Below are 27,823 nucleotides of genomic sequence, written 5' to 3'. Positions count from 1 at the left end.
TGAGTCCTCCTTCTTCACCCCCCGTCCCCCCAGGACCGAAACCCCTTCCACCCACAACCTGGGGCCCAGAAATCCCATGCTGGTTCCGCCTGAGCCTCTGATGGCCGACTGGCTGTGAAGGAACCAGGGACATGGACTTGGTCAGCAGTGTCTTGGGCTCATGGCTTGGAGCCTCTGGAAGACCTAATGGCCCCCAGTCTGCCTGCTGCACCCCCTCTCTGTCCCTCCATGCCACCTCCACTCCCTCCCTGCTCAGCTTGCCAGTGACTAGACCACTAGCCAGCCCTGCCCATGTCTCCCTTCTTGTCAGCGTCCTCCCTGGAGCCAGCCCTGGGGAGGCATGGAGAGGGCCACAGGTTGGGAATTACTGGGTGTATAGTCCTTGAGGAGCAGTTAAGGCACCCCTTCATATATCCTCTAGCACCTGAAGGCACTTGGGGATTCTCAGCTGGAAAGTCTCACTGTCCTTCCCCCTCCCAGTTCTGAGAGCCAAGAAAGCAGCTACCCCTCCTACCTGCTCCTCGCCAGCCCCTTGGCTTCACGGGGCCCATGTGCCCATTCCTACCCACTGCTCCTTCCTCCCCGGACCAGACACCAGGCTGCGGAGGCTTCTGGGAAGAGACTGTCCAGCGAGGGTGAGGTGCTGCTGGGGGGCCGGCCGCAGGCCCGGGAGCCCCCCTTCCTGCGGGCCCTGATGGCCACCTTTGGCTCCAGCTTCCTCCTCAGCATGTGCTTCAAGCTGATCCAGGACCTGCTGTCCTTCATCAACCCACAGCTGCTGAGGTCTGTCCATGCTCCCTCCCACGCACTCCTTCCCGGGAAAAGAGGCTGGCTGGCTGGCCGGCCTCGGGGACAATGTGTAGAGAAAAGAGCGCCAGACCAGGAACCGAAGGGGCTATCCCCACTTTCTGTGTGACCTTTGGCAAGTGGCAGAGCCTCTGCACCTCATTTCCCCATTCACATCCAACTTATCTGGACCAAGTACAACTGCCAGGTACCCTGATGTATACGTTAACATACATTCTCTCTTTAAATCCTCCTGACAATCCTACAGAGAGGTGCCCTTTTCCCGTTTTACAAACAAGGAAGCAGAAAAACGAAAAACAATCCAAAAAATGAGGAAATAGGAACTCAGAGAGGTGAAGTGACTTGGCCAAGGGTACACAGCTGGTAAAGATGGATTTGAGTCCAGGGCTCTGAACTCCATCTACGGTGCTCTTTCCAGATGATAGGCTCCGCCATCTATCACGTGAGTGGCTTGGGCTAGAAAGAGCTCTCAAATGAGGGGATGGAAAGGAGCTAGCAGCTGAGCCCTCAATCCTTTGACCCTCCAATCATGCATTTGTGCATTCATTCATTCAGTGAACATATTTTGAGCCCCCAGGGTCCCAGAATGGTGCCAGACACTAGGTATACAAAGATAACTCAGATATGGTCTTAAGGTCTTGTGGGAGAAACCAATGTGTAAATCTATTAGAGCACAGTGTGGGCGGAGGTGTACTTAGGTGTCTGAAAAACCCCCAGAGGAGCAAGGAAGCCAGCCTGGGAAGGGGCAGGGTACACTTGCCAGCCAGAGAGGTTATCAAGTTTGGAAGGACAGGCAATTTGCTAACTAGGTGAGGAAGGAGGGGAAGGTGCAGAGTCACAGAGGCCTGAAACAGCATGACTCAGGAACTCCAGGTACTTCTGAATGCTAGAGGGGGGGTGACGAAAGGGAGGGGCAGAACAACAAAGGGAGAGAGGGAGAGCTAAGGAAATCCTTGAAAGATTTGAAGCCAGGGAGGGGTGTCTGGTTTGCATTCTGGAAGGATCCCCTGCCAGTAGTGTGGGGGAGGCAGGGCAGGGTGGCCACATGGAAGTGGGCCAACCAGGTCCAAGGAAAGTCCAGGTCAGGAATGAGACAGGATTCAGGAGCTACTCTCTGGAAATGAGTGTTGGTGCCGGGGAGGGGTGGGGGGGGAAGGTGACCTGGGTTCTGGCCTGGGTAGCTGGAGGATGATGGATCTTTTGCTGAGATGGTGAACTCAGCAGGAAGAGAGACCTGGGCCCTGGGCAAGGTGGTGAGGGGCATCTTGGCCATTTTGGGCCTGAGTTGCTGGTGGCCCCCAAGGGGAGATTCCCAGCTAGCTGGAGATCACATTTGCAGAGCCATTGGGTGGAAGCCCAGGGTCCCATATCTGTGGCTAACCTCTCCCAGAGAGCCCGTGCAGAGGCCCCAGACGGAGCCCTAGGGCATTCTGACAGGTATGGGTGAGCAGAAGACTAGCGTGGAGGGGACGAAGTTGGGAAAAGAACCCAGGCTGTGGAGCAGGGCACAGAGAACCCTTCCGGGGGAAGGCGTGGCCTCCAGTGAAGCAAGCTGACCAGTAAAATAGAGCCTGAGGAAGGCAACGTGGAGTTTGTTGGTGACTTTGCCAAGAACAGAGGCTGCGACACAGGGGAAGGGCCTGAGAACAGGGTTTCTGCAGTGGAGACGGGGCCAGTGGAGGTCTAGAAACTTCCTATAAAGGTTTTTAGTTTTCTAGGGTAACAGAGTACCACAGACTGGGTGGCTGAAAACAGAAATGTATTCTTTCACAGTTCTGGAAGCCAGAGGTCTGAAATCAAAGTGTCGGTGGGTAGGTTCCTTCTAGAGGCTCTGAGTGAGAATCTGTTCCACGCCTCCCAGGTTCCGGTGTGCTGGCAGTCCTTGGCATTCCTAGGCTTGGAGCCTCATCCCTCCAATCTCTGCCTCCATCTTTGCATGGCATCCTCCTGTGTGTGTGTGTGTCTGTCTGTCTGCATCTGTGTCTCTGTGTGCAAATCTCCCTCTCTTTTCTCTTATAAAGACTCCAGTCACTGGATTATGGGCCACCCTACTCCAATATGACCTTATCTTAACTTGATTATGTCTGCAAAGACCCTGTTTCCAAATAAGGTCACGTTCACAGGTACCAGGGGTTATGACTTGAAATGTCTTTTGGGGAGTTACACCCAACCCACAGCAGAAGAAGCCTGGCCATGACTATGGAGGTTGCTCCATGGGGTCAAGGGGAGGTTTGTCCTAACATGGAAGAGACTTGGTCATGTCAGTCGGCCAAGGCACAGAGCTGCCAGTGGAGAGGAGGATACTGAAGACCGGGAGAAAGGGGGCCAACGACGAAACGTGTTCCTGAGGAGGCAGGTGGGATCCAGGGCTTGGGAGGCAGGACCCGGCGTGGAAAGTTGAAAGGGCGCCTCCTGTCCTGAGGCAGGACAAAAGGAAGAGAGCAAGTGTTTGCAGGGAAGTTTGCAGTTGGCAGGGAGTTCTCGATGGGAAGATTTAAGTGGGCAGCTGCTGAGAGAGGTGGGGAGTGAGGACAGGTAAGAGGATAAGAGGTGAAAAGGACTGCGGGAGAGGAAGTAGATTAGGGCCCCGGAGAAGGTCACCGGGCAGCGTTGGAGACCACTGATATTGAAGAAGATGGATTTGAGGGGCGAGAGTCTGTGTGGTCAGGCAGTGGACTTCAGAGCCCTCGGCAGCCCAGAAGAAGGTGCAGGAAAGTCTAATCAATGGACATGTTGCACTGCTTCCTGCCACATGGCCCAAGGAGGCAAGAAAGGCAGGCCGGTGAGGCAGGTGGCCAGAGGGTGATAAAGGGGTGGGTGGTGGGGGGCCATGGTAGGTAGGAAAGGAGGTGCAGGCAGAAAGGAGTAAGGATGGAGGGCTTGAGGCAGCTCTGCGCCAAGTCCCCCTGGTCTGGGTGGGGGTGTGGAGGGCCAGCAGCCTCCACCTGAGAGGTTTCAGAGGCAGGGCAGAGTGGAGGCTGAGGGGAAAGGAGAGGGCCGCAGTAGAGGGAGCAGACTGGGGGAGCCCAGCCCACCCTCATGCCTCTCTCCTCACCTTGCAGCGTCCTGATCAGATTTATTTCAAACCCCACGGCCCCCACCTGGTGGGGCTTTCTGGTGGCCGGGCTGATGTTCGTGTGCTCCGTGATGCAGACTCTGATCTTACACCAGTATTACCACTGCATCTTTGTGATGGGGTTGAGGTTTCGCACGGGCATCATAGGTGTCATCTATAGGAAGGTCAGCTGGAGCAGGGCATTGGGGGGCTGGGGAGGCCCCTGGGGAGCTTTGGAGAGACTCGCGGGCCCAGTCCATCACCCTGCTGTCCACCTGCAGGCTCTGGTCATCACCAATTCAGTCAAACGTGAGTCCACTGTGGGAGAAATTGTTAACCTCATGTCAGTGGACGCCCAGCGCTTCATGGATGTTGTCCCCTTCATCAACCTGCTGTGGTCAGCACCCCTGCAGATCATCCTGGCAGTGTACTTCCTCTGGCAGGTGACTCTTCTTTTTTTTTTTTTTTTTTAATATATTTATTTATTTATCTATTTGGCTCTGTTTGGTCTTCGTTGCTGCGCGCGGGCTTTCTCTAGTTGCAGCGAGCGGGAGCTACTCTTCCTTGCGGTGCGCGGGCTTCTCATTGCGGTGGCTTCTCTTGTTGCGGAGCACGGGCTCTAGGTGCACGCGCTCTAGGCGCACGGGCTTCAGTAGTTGTGGCTCACGGACTCAGTAGTTGTGGCTTTCAGGCTCTAGAGTGCAGGCTTAGTAGTTGTGGCTCATGAGCTTAGTTGCTCCGTGGCATGTGGGAATCTTCCTGGACCAGGGCTCGAACCCGCGTCCCCTGCATTGGCAGGCGGATTCCTAACCACTGTGCCACCAGGGAAGCCCTGGCAGGTGACTCTTGAACCCTGATCTCTGCCCCCTTCCTCTGACCTTCTCCTTCCTTCAGATGGGACAAGAGAGGGTTATTCTGGGTCAGCAGAGGGGTGGGGGACAGGACTGTGAGGATGCTGGTGTCTGCAATCAAATCTTTCTAGCCTGTGTGATAATCCTTCTCACAGAACCCAGGGGAGGGAAGAGGGGCTTGGAGGCAAGGTGGGTGTGACTCTGACTGTCATTGCCTATCTGTATTTGCCTTCCTGTGTGTCTGGACACCCTTCTATGTCTGCCTGTTTGTCCCTATCTCTTGTCATTATCTGATGGCTGGCTGTTTTTGCAAATGTTTTCGTCATTTCGGCTTTATCTGTATGTCTGCTTTTTGCCATCCATCTGTTTGGCTGACCACTATCTTTTGCTTCTTGCCCGTCCCTGCATTTCAGGTCAATAGGCCTCTGTCTGCTGGGTTCTGTCTATATACTCTGTCTGTCTGTCTAGTGTATCTATTGTGCCTCCTCAGAACCTGGGTCCCTCTGTCCTGGCTGGAGTCGCTCTCATGGTCTTGCTGATCCCGCTCAATGGAGCCGTGGCTGTGAAAATGCGTGCGTTCCAGGTGGGTGCCAGCAACTGCGCTGCTCCTGCCTGGGGCCTTGGCCAGGTACCTGGCGGAGGGCAGTCACTAACCTGGGCCTTACCAACTACCTCGCTCACTGAGTACGGATGGCTCCAAGCCACTTTCACAAACCTTAGCTTACTCTAGCCCCCAACCCCGAGAGGGTTTTAGAAATATTCTCATTTTGCAGCTGAGGAACCAAGGCCCAGAGAGATGATAGCAATCTAGAATCAGGCAGAGCTGGGATTCAAACTTGCCTCTTCTGGTCTAATGAGAGTTTCTCCACCACCCTGTAATGAGTGTAAACAGCCAGTCATTCAGTCCTTTATTTGCAAACATTTATTGATGTCTTCCCTAGCTTCCCACTGTACATAGAATAAATGACAAATTCCCTACCACCACCCACCAGGCCCCTGCTCACCTTTCAAGCCCTCACCCCCTGGGATATGGCCAAGTTTCAGCCAGTATGGCCTTTCTTTTCTCCAAATCAACAAGCTCTGAATACCTCTGGGCTACCATACATACTGTTCCCTGGAGTGTGCTTCACCCTTCCTTCCTTGCCCAGTTCCCTCCCTTCCTTCACCTCCCAGCATAAACTCTGATTTCCCAGTCCCTACCCCATTATTCTCTCCCAGAATCCTGTAACTCCCATCGGAGTATGTGTAACAATTTATTAAGCATTTATTCAGGTGGTTGTTTGCTTCCTGTCTGCCTCGCCTATCAGACTGTCAGCTTCATGATGGCCAGGGCCTTGAGTTGTTCATCATTATCTGATCCACATCTAGCACATGGCCTGGCACATAATAGGCACTCAATAAATTGGGGTGAATGAATAGATTGATTTGGCATGCTGCACCCTGGGTTAGGGACTGGGGAACAAAGAGGAATAAGGGATCTATTCCCTCAGGCTCACATCGAGTTGAGGCAACATACGTGCACAGGGTCCCCTATGAGAACGTGCCTTAGAAACCCAGAGAAGGGGCAGAGGATGCTGCCTGCGAGGGTCAGTGATGGGGCACTGAGGTTGGAGCTGGATTTTGTGCAGCAGAGAAGAGAGTAGGTCGGACCGGGCATTCCAGGCTGGGGTGCAGCACAGGCTGGCAGGGAGGAGCGGTGAGCAGTCCGGCTGCCATGTGTGTGAGTGCAGGGAAGGTGTGAGCCCCTGTGGGTAGAGGTCTGGGGAGGGGCTCGGGGTGCGCACTTTCCACACTCTCCATAGGTAGAGCAAATGAAATTCAAGGACTCACGCATCAAGCTGATGAGCGAGATCCTGGGTGGCATCAAGGTGCTGAAGCTGTATGCCTGGGAGCCCAGCTTCTTGAAGCAGGTGGAGGACATCCGGCAGGATGAGCTCCGGCTGATGCGCCAGGCTGCCTACCTCCATGCCACGTCCACGTTCATCTGGATCTGCACCCCCTTCCTGGTGAGGCTCCCCTGCCTGGGCTGGCGTCCCGCCTCCTGCCTGGCCAGCCTGGGCCTCTGGACCCTGCAGACGCCACCCTGACACCCATCCCCACCACTGCCCAGGTGACCCTGACCACCCTCGGGATGTACGTGTCCGTGGATAAGAACAACGTGCTGGATGCTGAGAAGGCCTTTGTGTCCGTGTCCCTGTTCAACATCTTAAAAATTCCCCTCAACATGCTGCCCCAGTTAATCAGCAACCTGGCCCAGGTAATGCTGGATAGGGCCGGGGGTTCTGCTGGAGTTTGGGCAGGTAGATGGGGTCACTCAGGGTCAGGGGGTAATCAGGGAGAGTTACTGGAATCGGGGGAGGGCCATTTGGCATTATGAAGAATTGTTCCAAGTTGAATGAGGTCATTAGAGTCAGGGGCCATTTGGAGTCAGTGGAAGTCAGGTAAGGTCCTTGGAAACCCAAGTTCTGGAGACAGCCTCCTCTTACCAACCTGGACCCTGTCTTTGGCCGTGGGAGCCAGCCAAGACTCAGTCATGGGAGGGGCCCTAGCACCAGCCTCTGGACCCTCAGGGGGCCCAGCCTCACCCAGGAAGTTGGGGGCCAGCAAGGGTAAGAGGAGATGGTACAGGAAAAGCACAGCTTCCAGGGCTGACCCGCACCCTTCTACATGCAGACCAGTGTGTCTCTGAAACGGATCCAGCATTTCCTGAGCCAAGATGAACTTGACTCCCAGTGTGTGGAAAGAAAGACCATCACCCCAGGTCCAGACAGCCTCTACCTGGGCTGCCCTTGCCCCAGCCACTGCTCCAGAAAATTCTCTGTTCCAAGCTTTTAACTTCTCTCTTGTGACCCCCTTTTCTTCATCCTCTTTTCGTATCTGCTCTCACTCTGTGCCCGCCTTCTTCCTCTTCTGGCTCTTTACTTTCCTCTCGTCATCCTCTCCAGGCCTCCCCCACCACCTTCCTTCCCTAGGGCTCCCCCTGCTCCTCCCCAGGACTTCCTGTCTCCTCTCCCTCCCCCCCCACAAGATTCCCTGCCCTCCCGCTAGGGCTTCCCACACCCCTCCCCACCCAGGGATCCTCCTCCCCTTGCCCTGGGCCCCCTGACGCTGTACACCTCTGTCCTCCCAGGCTATACTGTCACCATACACAATGGCACCTTCACCTGGTCCCAGAACCTACCACCCACCCTGCACAGGTACCAGCTTCCCCTTCCCTTCTCAGCTGCCTAAAGTGAGCCAAAGGTCAGATCAATAGTGGAACCCAACCCCACTCTCACGCTTCAGTCTTTGGCCTGAGAAGCAGGAAGAGCCTCAGCTTGCCAGGGTGGTGTCTGAAAGGGAGGAGGGCTTGGGTCTCCAGGTGGGAGGTGGGGGACCAAAACCCTGATTCCTCCTCTGACTGGGCTACTTGTCTTCTTGCCCCCAGCCTAGATATCCAGGTGCCAAAAGGGGCACTCGTGGCTGTGGTGGGGCCTGTGGGTTGTGGGAAGTCCTCCCTGTTGTCTGCCCTGCTGGGAGAGATGGAGAAGCTGGAAGGCAAGGTGTATATGAAGGTGAGAGAGGCAGGGACTCCTGGGAAGGGAAGCTTGGCCAGGCCTTGGGCAAACCCCGAGGTAACCTTCCCCTTTGGCCAGGGCTCCGTGGCCTACGTGCCCCAGCAGGCGTGGATCCAGAACTGCACTCTTCAGGAAAACGTGCTGTTTGGCCAAGCCCTGGACCCCAAGCGGTACCGACAGGCTCTGGAGGCCTGTGCCCTGCTAGCTGACCTGGAGGTGCTGCCTGGTGGGGGCAAGACAGAGATCGGAGAGAAGGTACAGCCTCCTCTTTCATCCTCTGGGGAGCTAGCACATACAGCTGCCCACCTCAATCCAGCCCAGGTCCAGATATGCATTCATTCATTCATTCACACATTCATGTAGTATCATGCCTAGCTGTGTGCTAGGCACTGGTGAAACAGAGCTATTACTGGGGGAAACTGACTTGTAAACAGGTAGGGGCTGCAGAATGTCCTGGGGGCCAGGCTGAAGGCCTGTGCAGGGTACTGGAAGGCAGTAACGGGGGTAGTCTGCATAAGGAAAAGCATCACTTTTGAGCTGAATCTTAATAGCTAAGGAAGAAGCTCTCATCATTCATCAGATTTTATTACATACCTACTATATGCCAGGCAATATTATGCAGTAGTAAATACACCAGACTAAAATCTCTGCCTTCATATAGCTTACATTCTACTGGGGGAAAGAGATGATAGCAAGATAAATCAGTAAAATATATAATATTAGATAAATGCTAAGGGGAAAGAATGAAACAGGGAAGGGATATAGGAATATGTGCAGGGTTGTATTGTTAGTGTGCTTTGGGAAAACCTCACTGAGAATCGGAGACTTGACCAAAGTGAAGGAGTGGTCCGTATCTTTGAACATGAAGCCCTGTCTGGGACATTTGAGGCAGAGAGAGCAGTAAGTGCAAAGGCCCTGAGGCAGGAGTGTGATTGGGGCATTTAAGGACCAGCAAGAAGAACAATGTGGATGGAGTGGAAGGAGCAGGGATGAGGAGGAGGAGATGCAGTCAGTGAGGTGTCCAGGCAACCAGGTCACATTGGGCCTTGGAGACCACTGTAAGAACTGTGGCTTTTACCAAGTGACGGAAAGCCTTTGAAGGTGTGAGCCAAGGGACGGTGGGTGGACTGGCATTTCTGTGCAATTTGGTGTGACTGGAGGTTAGAAGGGGTGTGGAAGAAACAGGGTAAGGTACAGCCTTGAAGACTTTGATTAAGGTTTTGGCCTTTACCCTAAAAACCATGGGACATCAGTAAAAGTTTTTATTTTTTAATTAATTTGTTAATTTTTAACAGTCACAAAATATACATAACATAAATCTTTAACTTAGAAATCCTTTTAGAAATCCTTTTACTTATATAGGTCAGTAGTGTTAAGTACATTCACATTGTTGTACAGCCAATCTCCAGAACTCTTTTTATCTTGCAAAACTAAAACTCTGTACCCATTAAACAGCAACTTTTACTTATCCATTCACCCATCAATGGACACTTGGGTTGCTTCCACCTTTTAGCTATTGTGACTAATGCTGTTATGAACATGGGTGTGCAAAGATCTTTTCAAGACCCTACTTTCAATTCTTTTTAGTACATACCCAGAAGTGGAATTGCTAAATCATAATTCTATTTTTTTTATTTTTTGAGGGACTGCCATACTGTTTTCCATAACGGCTGCACCATTTTACATTCCCACCAACAGTACACAAGGTCTCCAACTTCTACACATTCTGGACAACACTTGTTTTCTGGGGCGGTTGTTTGGTTTTTTGTTTTTGTTTTTTGGTAGTAGTCATCCTAATGGATGTGAGGTGGTATCTCATTTAGGTTTTGATTTGCATTTCCCAGTGATTAGTAATGTTGAGCATCTTTTCATGTGTCTGTTGGTAGTTTGTATATCTTCTCTGGAGAAATGTCTGTTCAAGTCCTTTGCCCACATTTTATTCAAGTTGTTTGGTTTTTTGTTGTTGAGTTGTAGGAGTTCTTTATACATACTAGATATTAACCCCCTATCAGATATATGAGTTGCAAATATTTTCTCCTATTCTGAAGGTTGCCTTTTCACTCTGCTGATTGTGTCCTTTGATGCACAGAAGTTTTCAATTTTAATGTGATCCAATTTTTCTATTTTTACTTTTGTCGCTTGTGCTTTTGGTGTCCTATACAAAATCCAAAAAAATCATTGCCAAGTCCAATGTCATGAAAATTTTCCCTTGTGTTTACTTCTGAGTTTTATAGTTTCACCTCTTTTTTTATATACTAAAGATTTCAGTGTCTCAAAACAAAGACATCCTCTTACATGACTATAGTTGAGTTATCAAAATCAAGAAATTTATCATTAATACAGTATTATTATCTAATTCACTGTCTGACATTTGAAATGTCATCATTTGTCCCAGTAATGTCTTTTTTAGCTATTTTCTTTCCTGGTCTAGGGTTCAATCCAGGATCATGAGTTGCATTTAGTTGTCGTATCTCTTTATTCTCAAGCAATCTGGATAATTCCTCAGTCTTTGTCTTTTAGAACATCAACCCTTTTGAAGAGTACAGGCCAGTTATTTTGCAGAATGTTTCTCAATTTGAACACGATTAGCTCCGGAATATATTTTTTTGGGGAAAAACCAAAGAAGTAACGTTGTGTCCTTCTTGGTGCATCATATCAGGAGGCACATGGTGTCAGTTCATGCGTTACTGACAATGTTAACTTTGATCTCTTGATTGAGGTGGTACCGTTTACTGATGATTTCGTGTTATAACTTTCATTGATGATTTTTGCCTGAGTCAGTGTTTACTATGATGTTGGCCAAATGTTGATTTTATAACTCCATTCCTTCTATAGTTATTAGTTGGCTTATTACTTATTCATTAATTTTTTATATCAATGTGGGCTCATGGATTCTTATTTGATTCAATGGGTTATAATCCATTACCATCATTTTTTATCTTGACGTTCAACTTGTCAGTGAAGAGTTTTAAGCAGGGACAGGAATTGCGTTTTGAAAAGCTGCCCTGGCTACAGTGTGGAGGGGCCCAAAGGCACAGGAACCAGTGAGGAGGCTCTCGTGGTGCCCTGGGGAAATGAGGGCCTGAGCCTGGCAGTGGGGATGGGAAATTTTTAAGTAGGAGTCCAAGATTATAGGAACCCAGAGTAGACCTCCTGATCTACGATACAACTCCTCCTTCCCATCTCTCCTGGACCCACACTGACCTCGCACACACAAGCCTGATTTAGTGCCCAGAACATAGTAGCACTGGAGAAAGGCTGGTTGGTTGAATGCAGGCAAGTTCACGCGTCTCAGTCACTACAGCTTCCATGTCCACCCCTTGCTTTTCAGCAGCTCCAGCTCCCACCCCACATTTGTTCTCCCCAGGGGTCAGTTTCTCAGGGTACCCCCCAAAGAGCTGGGCCTGTTCCAGAGGGAATGAGGAAAGCTGGTGGTAGGAAAGCAGGCTATACCTCTGGGATCTGCCCTCTAGGCCCAGCCCTGCTGCTGTGTGCCTCAGTTTCTGCATAATGGGTTTAAGGAGTGAACTTACCTCCCCTCTGGTACGTGAATGATCTCAGGGTTGATAAATTCTGGGGTGGATGCTGGGTTTCCATCCTTGCTTTTGCCCTTAATAGTTTGGGACCCTGGACAAAGTCATTAACATCTTGAGCTCTAGTTTCTTCATCTAGAAAGTGGGGCTAATGATACCTCCCTGGAAAGACTGACAAGAGGACCAAATGGGATAATTGTTATGAAAGTCATCTGCGAACCGTATGGTTGATGGGAGACTAAAAGTTCTATTAAGGACCTCCTGGGGATTTCCAGCCTCCCAGAGTATGAAGGTGGAAGGCAGAGAAACAAGCTGGGCCGGGAGAATGATGTCCTTACCTGCCCTGGGAGGACTCTAAGAGCCACCACCCCTTCCTCCATGGCCTTAGAGCTTCCCAGGTACAGGACCAGGCATATGAAATGTGAATTTAGAGGTCTGCCTTTTTGAATGACAACAGACAGACACAGCCCTGTCCCCCTTGTGATGGCCTGACTCCCTTCTACCCAATATACACCTCTCACCTCCCTCCTCCAACCCATCCAGGGCATTAACCTGTCTGGGGGCCAGCGTCAACGGGTCAGTCTGGCCCGAGCTGTTTACAGTGATGCTGACATTTTTTTGCTGGATGACCCATTGTCAGCCGTGGACTCCCACGTGGCCAAGCATATCTTTGACCAAGTCATTGGGCCAGAAGGTGTGCTGGCAGGAAAGGTGAGGCCTCCCAGAGGCTAAGGGGGCTAAGGTGAGGTCTAGGGCCACAGGAGAAGACTGGTGGGAGGCCAAGGGGTTCGGGTGAGACCTGGAGGGATGGAGGGCCTGCGGAACAGGAGCATGGGCTGGGCAGTGGGGGAAACCTGGGGCGGGGGTGGGGGACGGTGCCCCTCAGGCACTGAGCCAGCTGCGCTGAGCACGGCGTGAGCCCCTGATGTGTCTGCTCATGCTGCCGGCACACAGGCACCTCACACTCACTCCGTGGCCCCGCGCTGTGCCAGGGGTGTGTGCTGAGGGCAGTGGGAGTGATAGCCTGCTGCCTTCTCCCCAGACACGGGTGCTAGTGACGCACGGCATCAGCTTCCTGCCCCAGACGGACTTTGTCATAGTGCTAGCTGACGGGCAGGTGTCTGAGATTGGCACTTACGCAGCCCTGCTGCAGCGCAACGGCTCCTTTGCCAACTTTCTCCGCAACTATGCACCTGGTGAGGGCAAGGAGCACCAGGAGGCCGACAGCAGGACCGGTATCTGCCATTCTTGGCCCTCCGTATTCCCCTGCCCTCCCAGCTTCTCCCCTGTCCGGGAGCCTCTGAGTGTCTGTGGACAGGCCCAGTGTTGTACAAGGGAGGTTCTGGGGAACTTGGACCATCTGCGTGATGCCAGACACCACCAACAGGGAAAGTGAACTGGATGGATTCAAGTCCTTCCTCCTCATCTTCCTTCATGTGTCAAAAGGGCCTAAGGGCCCAGGCCCAGCTTGTACGGCAAAACTGTTTCACAGATGAATTGTTTAGTAAATATGCAAATGCTTGGAAAAGTCATTTATTTATTAACAAATATTTATGGAGCAATTACTATGTCCAGGCACTATTCCAGACACGGAGACAGCAGTGAACAAACAGAAAAATCCCTGTCTTCATGGAGCATATTGAGACCCCCTTGTTGTCCAGTCCTGGCTCCCCAACCCCAGGCTCCCAGCTGGCTCCCAGACCTTCTCCTGGGCTTTCTCGCCTACTTCCGTATATGCAGCTAACATGTCTCGAGCATTTACTAAGGGCTATGCCCCTTGCAAGCTCTTGACACACATTCTTTCCTTTAATCCTCACAATGACACAATGAAGTAGGTACTATTATTATCCCCATTTTACATGCCTGCCTAAACTCATGCGGTGAGGAAGTGGGATTTTAGCTCAGCCAGTCTGACTCTAGAGCCCAAGCTCCTGACCCTTATATTTGAATCCCCTTCTACGTAGTCCCTGATGGGAAGCTTTTCTTCCCGTCTAAGCTAAGTCTTTCTTGCCACCCTTTTTCTTTCCAACACGAAATTCGTCATTTATTTTTCTTGTTGTTCTTGCTGCCCTCTCAGTCCCTCTCCCCTTGCCTCTCGCTTGTCCATTCAGGCCTCGTCATTGGAGTGGGGCGGGGGATAGCAGGGGCTTGCGGGGTGAGCTAGCCAAACTCTCCTTTCTGCCTCCCCGCTGCAGCCTTGGAGGACAGAGAGGATGAGGAGGTGCTGCTGATTGAGGACACGCTCAGCAATCACACAGACCTGACGGATAATGAGCCAGTGACATACGAGGTCCAGAAGCAGTTTATGAGGTGAGCACCTGCGAGCTCTCAGCCCCCGGGAGACGGTACCAGGGCTCCCAAGCCCTGATGGGGGGCGCAGGTGGGCATTCTCCCTGATGCACCCCGGGCCTCCGGCTGCAGCCTGAACCTCCTCTGGGGCTCTGTCTATGGCTGTGCTGGAGGCCTCCTCCCTGGGCCTGACCAGTTGCCTCCACAGACAGCTGAGTGCCATGTCCCTGGAAGGAGAGGGCCAGGGTCGGCCTGTGTCCAGGAGGCGCCTGGGTGCGGCAGAAAAGGTAGTGCAGGCAACAGAGGCAAAGGCGAGCCAGGTGCTGACCCAGGAGGAGAAGGTGGAGATGGGCACTGTGAGTAGGGTGGGCGGGGAGGGATGGAGGGGGTGGGCAGGCCCCTAGCAGTCCCGGGGCTCACCGGAGTCCTCTGTCCAACCGCTGTGGCCATGCAGGTGAAGCTGAGTGTGTTCTGGGATTACGCCAGGGCCGTGGGGCTCTGTGCCACGCTCGTCATCTGTCTGCTGCACGGGGGTCAAAGTGCGGCTGCCATTGGGGCCAACGTTTGGCTCAGTGCCTGGACCGGTGAGGCTGTGGTGAACGGCCAGCAGAACAACACCTCCCAGAGGCTGGGCGTCTACGCTGCCTTGGGAATTCTGCAAGGTGAGCCTGCAGAGATACCTAGAAGGGGCTACAGTGGCCCCTTCCTCATCTCTGGGCTGCTGGGTCCCCCAAACCATGCCCTCGCCTCTGAATCTTTCTCCACTGTCGCAGCCCCAGGGACTCCCTAACCCACCCTAGCAGTCTACCTGCCGCTGGCCCTGTCTAGCTCATCCTAGCCATGCCCTGCCTCTGAGCCTGCCTAGTTCACCAAGGCTCTCCCCCATCTCGGAACCCGCCCCTGCCTGCCTGCCACCTGGCCCAGGTGAACGAGCGCCCCTCTCCTCCTCCACCAGGGCTCCTGGTGATGCTGTCAGCCGTCACGATGGCGGTGGGAGGTGTCCAGGCTGCGCGCTTGCTTCACCAGGCGCTGCTGCATAACAAGATGCGCTCGCCTCAGTCCTTCTTCGATACGACGCCCTCAGGCCGCATCCTTAACCGCTTCTCCAAGGACATCTGCATCATCGATGAGGTTCTGGCTCCCACCATCCTCATGCTGCTGAATTCCTTCTACAACTCCATCTCCACCCTCGTGGTCATTGTGGCCAGCACGCCACTCTTCGCTGTGGTCATCCTGCCTTTGGCTGTCCTCTACCTCTTTGTGCAGGTGTGCCCTGAGTGGGTGGGCGTGGCTTTTTGTGAGCATGGCCGTTGTGTGGCCGGGGCTCTCCCGGGGGCCACCAGTGGTGGGATGTAGGGAGGTCAGGCCCCGCAGCTTCACAGCTGGAGTTGGTTCAGTAAATACCTCTTTGAAACTCATTTTCCTCACCTGTAAAATAGAATCATAGAACCTACCTCACAGAGTTGTTGATAGGATAAAATGAAATCCTTGTAAATTGTGACTGCCCCTGGAACTCCTTCCTGCTGGCTATTTTTTAATAAAATATTGTCAGCGGTTTGAGACACATTATCCTTCCCTTCTTTTTAGATATATCTAAACTTACATACATGTTTTTAACGTGGACGAGTTGATAACATTCAGATACAGCTACCTATAAAAGGCATTTGTGTTGCTGAGCCCCTATCCTGCCATTAATTAATCAGTCAATGAAGGTAATCCACAAGTGCCCAGAAGCTCAGGCCTGTGTGTGAAGACTGTGCTCTGTGCTGGGATGCGGGACTCTCAGATGCAAATCCTACATGGCCCTGGCCATCTTGGGGCCCACAGGGTAGAAGATGGAAGGTGGAGGCAGAACTGTGTTTTTGTGGGGCTGAAGTTTAAACAACTGGGGGGTGGGGCGGGGAGAGGCTCTTTAAGAAAAAGAATACAAAATTATCTTATTTTTGCAAATTTTGCAAAATTTTGATTGTGTGAACACACTGCTAGGGCCCCTAAGTGGAGACAGGCATAGTCACAGGAGGCAAAGCAGACTCAGTGCAATAATCTAGGCCCCCGCAGAGGTGAGGGGGTCAGGAGCTGAGAGGCAATCGGGAAAGGCTTTGTGGACACAGTGGCCTGGAAGAGTGAGCAGAGCTGACCAGAGGGGAAGGGTGGGATGGGTTCGTGGAGCCATATCAGGCCCCCAAGTGTTGGGTTCTTCTGGGCGGAGCGGGAGGAAGGGAGCAAGGTCTCATGGGGCAGTGGGACTGACGGGGAGGTGGCTCACATGGGTCCAGAGGGCGTGCTGGACTGAGTTGGGGCCCCACGGTCCTGACTCCAAGCTCTTTCTCCATCCCCTGTCAGCGCCTCTATGTGGCTACGTCACGGCAACTGAAGCGGCTGGAATCTGTCAGCCGCTCACCCATCTACTCCCACTTTTTGGAGACGGTGACCGGCTCCAGCGTCATCCGGGCCTATGGCCGCAGCCAGGACTTCGAGGCCATCAGTGATGCTAAGGTGGACACCAACCAGAGGAGCTGCTACCCCTACATCGCCTCCAACAGGTCAGAAGCTGCTCCCTCAGCCCCTGCTCCTCCCATGAGTTTCCACCAGTGTCTCTGCGGGAGAGACCCTGGTGTTCTGGGTCCAAGCCCCTCCTTCCCTCTGAACAGCCCCCTTCTTGCATCTGCCCCGTTTCCTCCTTGCCTAATCCCCACAGGTGGCTGGGGGTCCGAGTGGAGTTCGTGGGCAACTGTGTTGTGCTCTTCACTGCACTCTTTGCTGTGATTGGGAGAAGCAGCCTGAGCCCAGGGCTGGTGGGCCTGTCTGTGTCCTATGCCCTACAGGTACGCAGAGGTCTGGGTCCTGGGTCAGGGCCGCCACTGGGGCAGAGGCCACACAGGTTTCACAAGCATCTCCTGGGCACCTCGCTCTGCCCCAGATGGGGTCCAGCCACAGGTTCTGCTCCCTGGAACTGTGAGCTCCCAGTCAAGTGTGGAGAGTCACTCCTACCAGCAGGGGATGGTACTGTGGGGTGCACAGACCTTAGTGGAGGAAGGAGCCCAGAGGAGGTCTCTACCCTGGAGTGTTGGAGAAATTATCTTGGAGCTTGGCCCCAAGAGACAAATAGAATTTGCCCTGCCTGCACAAGATCTAGAGGTCAACCCTGACAGGGGTCCGGGGGCAGGGACGTGGAGAGCTGGAATACACCTCATGTCACAAGCCTACAGGGAAAGTACACGGAGCAGGTAACTGGAGCCTGGGAAGGTCACCCTGATATCAGCCTATATTGTCAAAGCGTTAAATAACTGCAGGTGGAATTTTTGTGAAGCAGATCACATTTGCAACGCCTCAGGTGACTCAAGTCTTGAATGTTTTGTAAACAAAGGACAATCCAGACAGGTCAGTCTTCTCAAACTTTAATGTGCATATGAATCACCTGGAGATCTTAAACTGTAAATTCTGATATAATAGACCTGGGGCTCTGGCTTCAGCGTTGTCTATCAAGACTCCTTGATCCACAAAGTGTGGTCCAAGGACCAGCTGCATCAACCTCATCTGTGAGCTTCTTAGCCATGTAGAATCTCGCGTCCCACCACACACCTACTGAATTAGAAGCTACATTTTATCAAGATTCCCTGGGAAATCTTTCTTGTGCATATTAAAGTTTAGGAAACACTGGGCTGGGTGGCCTTTTGTTAAGTCTGCATTGTCACTGCCTGAGGTACAGTTGTGATTTGAGCCCCAGGTGGCACATCTATGGGTTTGCCCAGGCCCCCCTGGGTCATAGCTGGGATAGGATAGGAGCATAGTCAAGGAGTCTGAACTCCTCCCAAAGCCATTTCAGGGGGAAGAGAGATTGCCCCGCTTATGACCCAGTCCCTTTGGCTAGGTGACGTTGGCTCTGAACTGGATGATACGAACGATATCAGACTTGGAGTCTAATATTGTGGCCGTGGAGAGAGTCAAAGAGTACTCCAAGACGGAGACTGAGGTGGGTACGGGATGAGCCTGGGGCAGGGAGGGGTGCTTGGTGACCCACCATCCCTACACCCCCAGGCCAGTTGTTCAGGTGGCTCTTCATTCATTCAACCCTTCTTGAGTGTCAACCAGAGGTCTATGTGAGGAGGTGTAGAGCAAGACAAGGTCTGCCCTCAAGCAGTTCCTGATGTGGTGGGAGAGGACAGCTCCCGTTGTTCCAAGCCCTCCTTGGTCACAGTACCTTGTCCTCCCTGGGACCCCTCAGTCCCGTGCCCTGCCTCTGTCCCTCTGTCCATGAGCTCATCCAGCCTGGATCCTATGCTCCACCAGTGCCAGTGCTCTCAAGTCCCTTGCCCTTCTCTCTCTCAGTCGTCCTCACCCCAGACGAGCCCATCTGTCTACCTTCTGAAACATGCCAGTGCTCAGCTGCTAAAACGTTGCTGGAGAAAATCATTGATTTTACTTCAAGTTTATAACCACACACCACGGCTGGGTGTTCCTGTTTTGCTTCTCCAAGAAGCATGTGTTCCCACTTTCAGAAAGTTCTGTTTCAACCATTCTCTTTCCTTAAACCCCCACATCCCCTTCTCCCTGTGCTCAGTCATCGACCGAATCACTCAGTCATCAGTCATCATAGGCTCAGTCATCAACCTTGCCTAACACTTCAGTGAGAAAACGGCTTACAAGATGTGAACTCCCTCAGCCTTCCTGCCTCCAGACTTTCAAATCTGCCTGTGTCCCTTCCACCTTCTTCCTTTCTCATTTCAAAGTCCACTCCCTCTACTTCTTTGCATGGCCACCCAAGGACTTCACTTCCTCAATCACACCCTCCATCTGCTACATCATCCATCTTGCTCCCTCTGTTGGATGATTCCCATCCACACGCAAAAATAAGCTCTTGTAGCTTCCATTCTAGACACTCAAACCAACCCTCCCTTTCCCCTGTATCCTATGTCCCATTTCTCTGCTCTCCTTTGTCGTGAAACTGGCTTTAAAATATGGTCTGCAGGTGCTCTCCCCACTGCCTCATCACCCTGTAGCCTGGTTTCTGGCCCTATCACTCCACTGAACCCACTCACCAATGACTTTCCCACTTCCCGACCTAGGGACACTTTTCTGTTCTCATCTAATTCAACCTCTCAGCAACATTCAGACAAAATAGCCCCTCGCTCCTACTTGGAAAGCACTTCATGGCTTCTGTGACCTGAGCTCCTGCCCTGTCAGCCCCCATTGAGCCCCACCCCACCTGTTCCTCCCAACCTGGCCTCTCCTGCCCATGGGGCCCCCATCTACCCCTGTCTTCCCCATGCATCCCCTATCATTCCCTCATCCCCCATTCTCTGGGATCTTCAAATTCTCCCTCTTTGTGCCTAGCATTCCCATATCCCCTCTCTACACACATGATCCTGTCTCCACATTCTCAAAAATTCTGCCCCCAACCCTACTGTCCATTCTCTTGACACCTCCTCAAGAGAGCGGTCTACCTATACTGGCTGCTTTGCTTTTTGACTGCTGACAGTCTGAACCCCCATTTCAAAACACCCTCCACTCTCCCTCCCCTAAATAGCAGCAGGGAGATCCTTTAAAAACACACCAAATCATGTTATTCCTCTGTGCATGGCCCTACATCTTACTCAGGGTAAAAAAACACAGTCCTTAAAATGGCCAGCAAAGCCCTATGTGATGGGGCCATCCACTACTTGTCTCCTACCTCTCACCTTTGTCATTGCGATCCAGAACACACCTGGAAGTATTTGTACTTGCCGTTCCCCCTGTCTGGCATGCCCTTCCCCCAGATATCTACTTGTCTTGGTCCTTCACTTCCTTCAGGTCTTTATTTAAATATCACCTCCTCCAGGAAGCCTTCCCTGACCACCCTGTACAGAATAGCAACACCAGACACTTATCCACACTCATCACCATCTGACATTATGTAGACTTACTTATTTGTCAACTGTATGCCCCCCTAGACTCGGATGTAAGCCTCATGGGGACAAGGACTTTGTCTTGTTTACCATTGTTGACCCCACTACCTGTCACGGAGTAGCCACTCAATAATAAAGAATGGTGAAAGGGGAAGTGAGGGCAGGTGGGAGGGGCCGCTTAGGGCCGTGGGGCACGGGGGAATAGGGAAGAGCAAAGTTCTGTGGGGAATAATGTCAGAGGGATAAAGAGACATTGAACCACAAGGTTGGGCCACATGAGCACCAGGGCCTCCCCGCCAGGGTCCCTGGTGGGTGAGGATGGCAGGGGCCTGGGGAGGGAGGCAGACCAAAGTTGGGAGATGGCTGGGCTGGGGAAGAGGTGCCCCCCTGATGAGGATCCTGTCTTCCCCTGGCGGCCAGGCCCCCTGGGTGGTGGAGGGCAGCCGCCCGCCAGCGGGCTGGCCACTGCAGGGTGAGGTGGAGTTCCGGAATTACTCTGTGCGCTACCGGCCGGGCCTGGAGCTGGTGCTGAAGGACTTGAGTCTACAAGTGCGAGGTGGCGAGAAGGTGCGTGTGGGGTGGGTTTTTCCCTGGGAAGCATGGGTCTGTGGGATGGCAGGGGCCCAGCCCAAGGGTCTGCTTGGCCTCCCAGGGGAGTCCTGGCAACAGCCCCGCTGACCCCCAGCCTCCCCCTGACGGCCCCCCACTGCCTCCAGGTGGGGATCGTGGGCCGCACTGGGGCTGGCAAATCGTCCATGACCCTCTGCCTGTTCCGCATCCTGGAAGCCGCAGAGGGCGACATCCTCATCGACGGCCTCAATGTGGCCGACATCGGGCTCCATGACCTGCGTTCTCAGCTGACCATCATCCCCCAGGTAGCAGCCTGGCGTGGGCTGGCCACACTGACCAGTGACTCTGGCGGCAGGTCCCACCCCTGTTCTGTAGCTTGGAGTTCAAGACTGGGACCTCTCTCTGGGAGGCTGGAGCAGAGCCACAGAGCGGCCCCCCGTCGTGGGTCTGGAAGGGTCAGACGTCTCCTGCCCAATAAGACCCTGTCCTCTGACCTCTTGGACCAGCAGAACAACAGGCCCCTCCACACAGCCCACCCCAGAGGCCTTCTATCCTGGCCTCCTGGTTTCATAGCTCTGAATTACATTTCACTTTTTCTGACTCCTCTGGGGTATTTTTTTCTGCTGACTGGACACTTTGGAGTCAGATTAGCGGTTCAGGTTTCTGCCTTAGCGCAGGATTTTGGGTTGGCAAAGCTGAGGTTTATCACTTCCCCACAGGCGTTTTTCTATCTCCTTGGCCATTGCCTCCCTCCTGGAGGGCTGGAGTCAGAGTGGGAATGCCGCCACCTCAACCCCTTTCTTGTTCCCTGACCTTGGGGCCCATGGCTTCCTATGGGGCCTGAGCTGCCTCCCTCTGAGGCCTTGCTTTGTCCCCAGGACCCCATCTTGTTCTCGGGGACCCTGCGCATGAACCTGGACCCCTTTGGCAATTACTCGGAGGAAGACATGTGGCGAGCCTTGGAGCAGTCCCACCTGCACACGTTTGTGAGCTCCCAGCCGGCAGGCCTGGACTTCCAGTGCTCAGAGGGCGGGGAGAATCTCAGGTAACAGCTGGGAGTGGGTGGGTCAGGAATAGCACTCTGCAGCACTATAGAGGGTCTAGCATCAAACAACACCAAATCCAGGCCAGCCCCCTCCTGCCCTCCCACTCCCATCTCAGCCAGCCCCCTCCTGCCCTCCCACTCCCATCTCAGCCAGCGTGAACTCAGGGGGCACTGTCTTGTATTGAGCATATTCTGTGTGCCAGGCACTTGCACTACTTCACTGACTCCTCACACAAGCTCCAGAGAAACTGAGGCAGGGCCAAAGTCACACAGCTGGGAGAAGACATGCCTGGGAGATTCCAAAGCCCTAATCGGTCCTCTCTTGTGAGATTGTCAATGTTGTGCTTGGCCTGAGGAGGGGCTGTGGACTGAACCTGTGGAGCAGATAAGAGGAAACCTACAGAGCTTTAGAGAAATCTTATATATTTTCCAAGGTGGATGCAGTTTTGTTTGTGGTTTAGAAGTGGGCAAAGTGAGCTCTCCGGGCCTTTCTTTGCTTCCTTATAGCCCCTGACCTTATATCACCAGTCGCTGTGCCGTGTATCAGGGAGGGCCAGAGTCACTTCTTACTGAGTCTAAAGCCTTGAGGCACTTGTACCTGTGTTAGTTGTGTGATTTGGAGCAAGCTGCTTAACCTCTTTGTGCCTTCTTTTCCTTTACTCTGATGGGATAATAACAGTCCCATACCTGTTAGCACCATGCCGCCCAATAAAAATATACTATGAGCCACATATGTGTAAATAAAATTTGTCTAATAGCCACATTAAAAAAAAAGAAAAAGAAACTGATGAAATAAATTTTAATTGTGTATTTTACGTAGCCTAATATATCTAAAATATCATTTCAACATGTAATTGATACAAAAGCTATTACGGATAGTTTGCATTTTTTCAAGTATAAAATCCCGTGTGTATTTTTACACGTACAGCACATCTCAATTCAGACTTGTCGTATTTCAAGTGGTCAACAGTCACATGTGGCTAGTGGCCATCATTTGGACAGAGCAGTCTTAGGGTTATTGTGATGAAATGGAAAGCACTTAGACTGGATATACTCCTGAGAAACTTAGCTATTCGTATTATTCTACTCGGTCCATACCTATGGACTGGAATCTCTCCAGAAAAAACAAAAACAAAAATCTGTACATTTGCTCAGCACTTAATAGTGTTCAAGGCACTTTGGCTTCTACTGTCTCCTTTAATCTTTACTGCAGTCCTGTGGGCCAGAAATGAGGGTCCAGAGTATAAAATTATTTGCCCAAAGCTGCTCAGCTAGCAAGGGGTGGGGCAAGGACTCAGGGAAGTGGGAGCTTTTGCCCCAAAACTTTCCTAGCTGCATCATAGCCACTCGTGGGTTGCCCCCGCCTCCCCAGGCAGCCCTGTAAGAATGAATGTGCACAGTACTTGGATTTCACTTACACAACCATGTTGGGGGTGGCTGGCGGACGAGCCTAGGCTTTCAGACCCTGTGCCCCACAGCTGTTTTTTGGTCCATTCTCCTATCCTTGCTTGCCATCAGCACCTCTCCCCAGAGCATCCCCTCCATCCCCACATCCCCCAGGATCTGAGACAGAAATCCACTCCCCTCCTCCCTCATTGAGCTTGTAGCCACTTTAAGTGTAACCTGTATCCTGTGCCAGTCCCACCATAAATCAGCCCTGAGCTCTATCTGGCGGCTCATTCTGCTGCCAAAACCTTCATTAGTTGCGGGAATAGGACGGGGAGAGAGCCTGGCCTTCACTCGGGCTGTAGTGACTCACCCCTGCGGGAAGGGCTGAGGTATTTGTCCCTGGGTGTGGGGGGTGCTGCAGCCTCTGTGGTTGGGAACACAGCCTCTCTTTGTTCCTTAGCTCTAGCTTCCAAGGCAGGAGGTGGAAGGTATGCGTTCCACCCCTCCCCCACCTTCCCAGGGACCAGACACGGGGAGCCCCCCATAGCCTCCTCTGCCCTGTCCCTTCCTTGTTCCCACAACGGAACCCTGACCTATATTCCCCATGGGGGCAGAAGATGACTAAATTGTGTGATATTAGGCTCAGCAAGATAACATGATGTGTGCAAATATCCAGGAGGAGTCATTTAAGTATGTTATTACTAAGGTGTAAATGACTGATAGATTGAAGCAGAAAAACACGGTGACACTAGTTGAGGAGTGAGGATAGGGAAGAAAGCACAGGAAGAAGAGGCCAGGGGTGCCAGAGACAGACTGGGGATTTCACAATGTTGTTAAGTACTGGCTCTACTCGCAAGGCCCCTCATTATCCCCGTGGTGTCCAGACCTCAACTCTGTGTTCCAGGAGTACTGGGCTAAGGCAGAAATGGGAGAGGTTAGACAGAGAGCCAGCCCTGGGCCATTGGGAAGGAGTGGAGACAGAAACAGTTTGGGGAATGAGGCCTGGGGGCAGGTTGGGGGCACCCAGCTAGAGATACCTTGCCTTCCCCATTTTCAGCGTGGGCCAGCGGCAGCTCGTGTGCCTGGCCAGAGCCCTGCTTCGCAAGAGTCGCATCCTGGTTTTAGACGAGGCCACAGCCGCCATCGACCTAGAGACTGATGACCTCATCCAGGCCACCATCCACACCCAGTTTGAGGCCTGCACGGTGCTGACCATCGCACATCGGCTCAACACCATCATGGACTACACCAGGTGGGGCACCGGAACCCAAGCAGGGAGGGACCTGGTGGGGTCACCTGGGCCGTGGGGAAGTGGCAGGCAGATTAAGGTTATCTGGATATGTGGATATGGGAGCCTCGTGGGATCGTCTAAGGTTTTTGGGGGGGGGGGGTTGCAGAACAGTGTGGGTTATCTGGGCACCGGGGGCACAGTGATGCTTTCTGAGACACAAGGGACGCTTTGGGGAAGGGGCACACTGGGGATCCTTAGGCATGGCTCACCTCCCCCCCCACCCCCTAATACTATGAGGTGAGGGGAAACAGATCCTTCATGCCAAATCCCGTCACTTCCTGAGCACTGTTTCCAGAGTGCCCACATGGCCATGGCTTCATTTGAGCCTCATTCCCATCCTGTGAGGTAAGTGTACAGACCAGGAAGCCACTGAGGAAAGGTGCACGATGCTCGGGTCCCACGCGGAGTAGATGCTTTGTTGTGGGAAAGCAGAGGGCTGAGTCCCAAGCCTGGCTCTGCTGCTGCCTGCTGTATGACATTGGGCAATTCACAAAACCTTCATGAACCTCTCTCTCTCTCAGGCTTGTTGTAAGGAGTCAATGAAATAAAGCGTTAAAAGTGCAGGTGACTGGAGGGGTGGGATAGGGAGGGTGGGAGGGAGACGCAAGAGGGAGGAGATATGGGGATATATGAATATGTATAGCTGATTCACTTTGTTATACAGCAGCAACTAACACACCATTGTAAAGCAATTATACTCCAATAAAGATGTTAAAAAAAAAAAGTGCAGGTGATCCTAGGAAGTGCTGTCCTTTACTGTAATTTCTCCCTAGAACCAGCTTCTCAAAGGATTAGGGAAGGAGCCTTGCTCTTGGTATCTTATGGCTTCGTTGGGGAGGCAGCTCACTCAGCCAAAAGGAAAAAAACGTGACCTGTTTGCTCACTGTGCCTAATGTCAAGGTGTGCTGCTGGAGGACAGGGGAGGGGCTGGGTGACTCAGAAGCCTGATGGAAGCGAGCTGGTGCTGGCCTGCCAGGCTGGCTCTCTTGGAGACACGGGAGCTCAGAGTGAGGAAGAGGCAGGAGGCTGCAACAAATCTATTCTGAAGGAGTATAGTGGGAGTACATCAACAAGGCTTCATTCACAAAACAAACACCTGCAGGGCATGGGGAGGTGGGGAGATACATGGACAGGGCAATGGGCAGACCTTGGCCCTCTCTCAGAAGTTCCCCACACGGCTCCCAGGGGCTTGGGAACCAAGCTGAGAATGCCTGATGCTACTGTCTGTTCCATCCCTACCACACCACCCCCCTCCACTCCCATCCAGGATCCCACTGGGAGAAGGGAGGGTGGGCAGGAAGTCCAGGGCCCTGGGTCCAGACAAGGGAAAGGGCTGGACCGAGAGGATCTCTTCCCAGGCCTAACTGAAAATGGTTTTCACCAGCAGCTCTGAGGGGCGAATACTCGAACTGATCTTGGGGGTTGGGAGTTCAGTCATTCGAGTGGGGCAGGCAGAAATTCATCAAATAATCACGCTATTGAACGTGTAATTAGAGCCTTCAGGAAGGAAGCAGGGGTCCACACGTGTAGGCCAGAGGAAGCCAATCCACACAGGACAGCCAGGACACTTACTCTGCAAAGGAAGGGAAGCACCAGCCAAGCCCTAAAGGATGAGTAAAAGTTGGGGAGCAGGGGAGGAGATGGGGTAGGGAGGGAGCTGAAAATTTCAGGAAAAGGCTGCATCACATGCAAAGGCCCTGAGGTAGGAGGGCACATGAGGCTGGAGTAGAAAGGGTGAAGGGGCAGTAGAACCAAGAGGAGAGGGAGGAAGAGACAGGCCTCACTCTGCTGCATTTTGAGGACCATGGGAAAACATTCAGTCCTTACCCTAAGGGCAATGAGAAGCCACTGAAGCGAGGGGGGCAGTCTCCTGGGCTTCAATTTGGGCAGTGGCTAGGCAGTGATATCCACAGACACACATCTTCCCAGGACACGTTTCTGGGAGCCCCATAGGTGGGGAAACAGAGTGGGTGCAGTCCAGGCCCTCTTATTGAGGAGCATCTCCTGGGACTTGGGGGAGCCTTTCTGCTCCTGCCTCACCCTGGGAGCCAGCCTGTTGGCCCTGCACCAGGTGCACCCTGTGTTTAGTTGGCAAGAGATTCTAATCCCAGGCCCAGGCTTGACTGTGTGTGTGTGGGCGGTGGGAGATCCACCCATCAGCAGCAGCCAGATTTGCAGCCAAAGTCCCACATTCCAGCATCAGGCCTCACTGCAGCCCAGTTTCCCGCCGTGTGCCTTTTTGAGTTGGCACAAAGCAGATGGAAGCACACAGGCCCTGTGACCCTGGCGAAGGGAAGGGCTCATTAGGGAAGGTTTTCAGAGCCGCGACTAGCAAAGATGAATCGGACCTTGTGTTTGATCCCAGAAATTGCCTCATCTGCCAGGACAGCAAACGGAGTGGCTAAAATAACCAGCCTTGCAAGCATGCACATGTGGTGGAGCGCTGTGTTGGGTGGGTTGACTGAAGTGGGAGGGTCGGCATGTCACTGCGGGGCCTGAGCAGTACCCAGAAGGGCAGGGTTGGACCATGAAACCAGATCTGGGCTGATGGAGACCTGACCACTTCTTTTCTTTGGCTAGGGTCCTGGTCCTGGACAAAGGGACAATAGCTGAATTTGATTCTCCAACCAACCTCATTGCAGCCAGAGGCATCTTCTACGGGATGGCCAGAGATGCTGGACTTGCCTAGAATATATTCCTGGGATTTCTTCCTGGACATTCCTGGTTTTCATCAGAAAGGGAAAGGACACCAGATATGTCTACAGAATGGACTGGATGGCAAACGCTGGGGGCATTTGTCAGGTTTTTGTCCCTGTTAAGTGCCTGGCAGGATAACCATGCTAAATGCTCCAGGTGAGGAGGTGAAGCCCAAGAGGCAAATGACATGCCCAAAGTCATAGCTAATTTGAGGCAGAGCCCAGACTAGTCCCCAGGTCTCCTGATTCCCAATGTGGTGTTATTTCCACACTGTACTGTTTTCAATCATCATTTCATGGTATGACCTCCCTACCCCCATGATTTTTCATATTTTCTACTCTGAAGTTTTGTTTTTTAATTTTAATAAAGCTTTTTCCTTCTGGAACAGAAGACTGCCAGGTCAGGCCGTCCCTAGGAACTGAGTCTGGTACTCTGGGGTGCTGGCCTGGATCCATTAAAAATGGAGCACTGATGAAATAAAGCTACGTGTCAACAATACACACACCCCAATGTAGCCTTTCTCTGTTCACAAGGTCTGGGGGCTAGGACCTTTAGAGGAGGCAGGGAGGAAGGAGGGAGAGACAGAGGTAACCTTTATACACATCTACATGGCTGGAATTATCTGAAAACTTCAGACCCAAGAACTTTTGGCTAGAGATATTGTCTTCACAGCCAAAATTCACTGGATAATTGCCAGTAGTTCCTGCGCTGCTGTGCAGATATTGTAAAAAGGTGAGAAATAAAGCCCCTGAAATCTGACCCGAGGCCTCTTGGGAAAGCTGCTGTGAACACCTCCACATTTTTTTTTTAAGTTCATTTTATTTTTAAAATTTATTTATTTTTGGCTGCGTTGG

At 52.5% G+C, this 27,823-nt stretch overlaps 1 protein-coding gene across 3 annotated transcripts in view; it reads left to right on the top strand.

Annotated features, from left to right (window-relative positions):
• ABCC3 (ATP binding cassette subfamily C member 3) overlaps positions 1-27,465 on the top strand; it is a 42,746-nt gene extending 15,281 nt beyond the window's left edge. Inside the window, exons 8-31 of one of the 3 annotated variants that reach the window (XM_059908616.1) lie at positions 592-783; positions 3,870-4,047; positions 4,144-4,305; positions 5,204-5,296; positions 6,516-6,719; positions 6,824-6,970; positions 7,387-7,474; positions 7,844-7,910; positions 8,141-8,267; positions 8,349-8,525; positions 12,347-12,514; positions 12,846-12,999; positions 13,999-14,113; positions 14,301-14,448; positions 14,547-14,754; positions 15,048-15,358; positions 16,436-16,635; positions 16,791-16,917; positions 17,964-18,065; positions 20,398-20,544; positions 20,694-20,852; positions 21,426-21,592; positions 24,039-24,233; positions 26,853-27,465. In XM_059908616.1, coding sequence (XP_059764599.1) covers positions 592-783; positions 3,870-4,047; positions 4,144-4,305; positions 5,204-5,296; positions 6,516-6,719; positions 6,824-6,970; positions 7,387-7,474; positions 7,844-7,910; positions 8,141-8,267; positions 8,349-8,525; positions 12,347-12,514; positions 12,846-12,999; positions 13,999-14,113; positions 14,301-14,448; positions 14,547-14,754; positions 15,048-15,358; positions 16,436-16,635; positions 16,791-16,917; positions 17,964-18,065; positions 20,398-20,544; positions 20,694-20,852; positions 21,426-21,592; positions 24,039-24,233; positions 26,853-26,961 — 3,745 coding nt within the window. In that variant the 3' untranslated portion in view covers positions 26,962-27,465. Of the gene's footprint in view, positions 1-591; positions 784-3,869; positions 4,048-4,143; positions 4,306-5,203; positions 5,297-6,515; positions 6,720-6,823; positions 6,971-7,386; positions 7,475-7,843; positions 7,911-8,140; positions 8,268-8,348; positions 8,526-12,346; positions 12,515-12,845; positions 13,039-13,998; positions 14,114-14,300; positions 14,449-14,546; positions 14,755-15,047; positions 15,359-16,435; positions 16,636-16,790; positions 16,918-17,963; positions 18,066-20,397; positions 20,545-20,693; positions 20,853-21,425; positions 21,593-24,038; positions 24,234-26,852 lie in introns of those variants that run through there. The other 2 variants (XM_059908615.1, XM_059908617.1) reach the window with 2 other exon arrangements.
• Positions 27,466-27,823: the final 358 nt, after the last annotated feature.

This window comes from Balaenoptera ricei, chromosome 20, assembly GCF_028023285.1.
Source record: "Balaenoptera ricei isolate mBalRic1 chromosome 20, mBalRic1.hap2, whole genome shotgun sequence".
Taxonomy (NCBI): Eukaryota; Metazoa; Chordata; class Mammalia; order Artiodactyla; family Balaenopteridae; genus Balaenoptera; species Balaenoptera ricei.
This window is presented reverse-complemented; position numbering and strand designations above follow the sequence as displayed.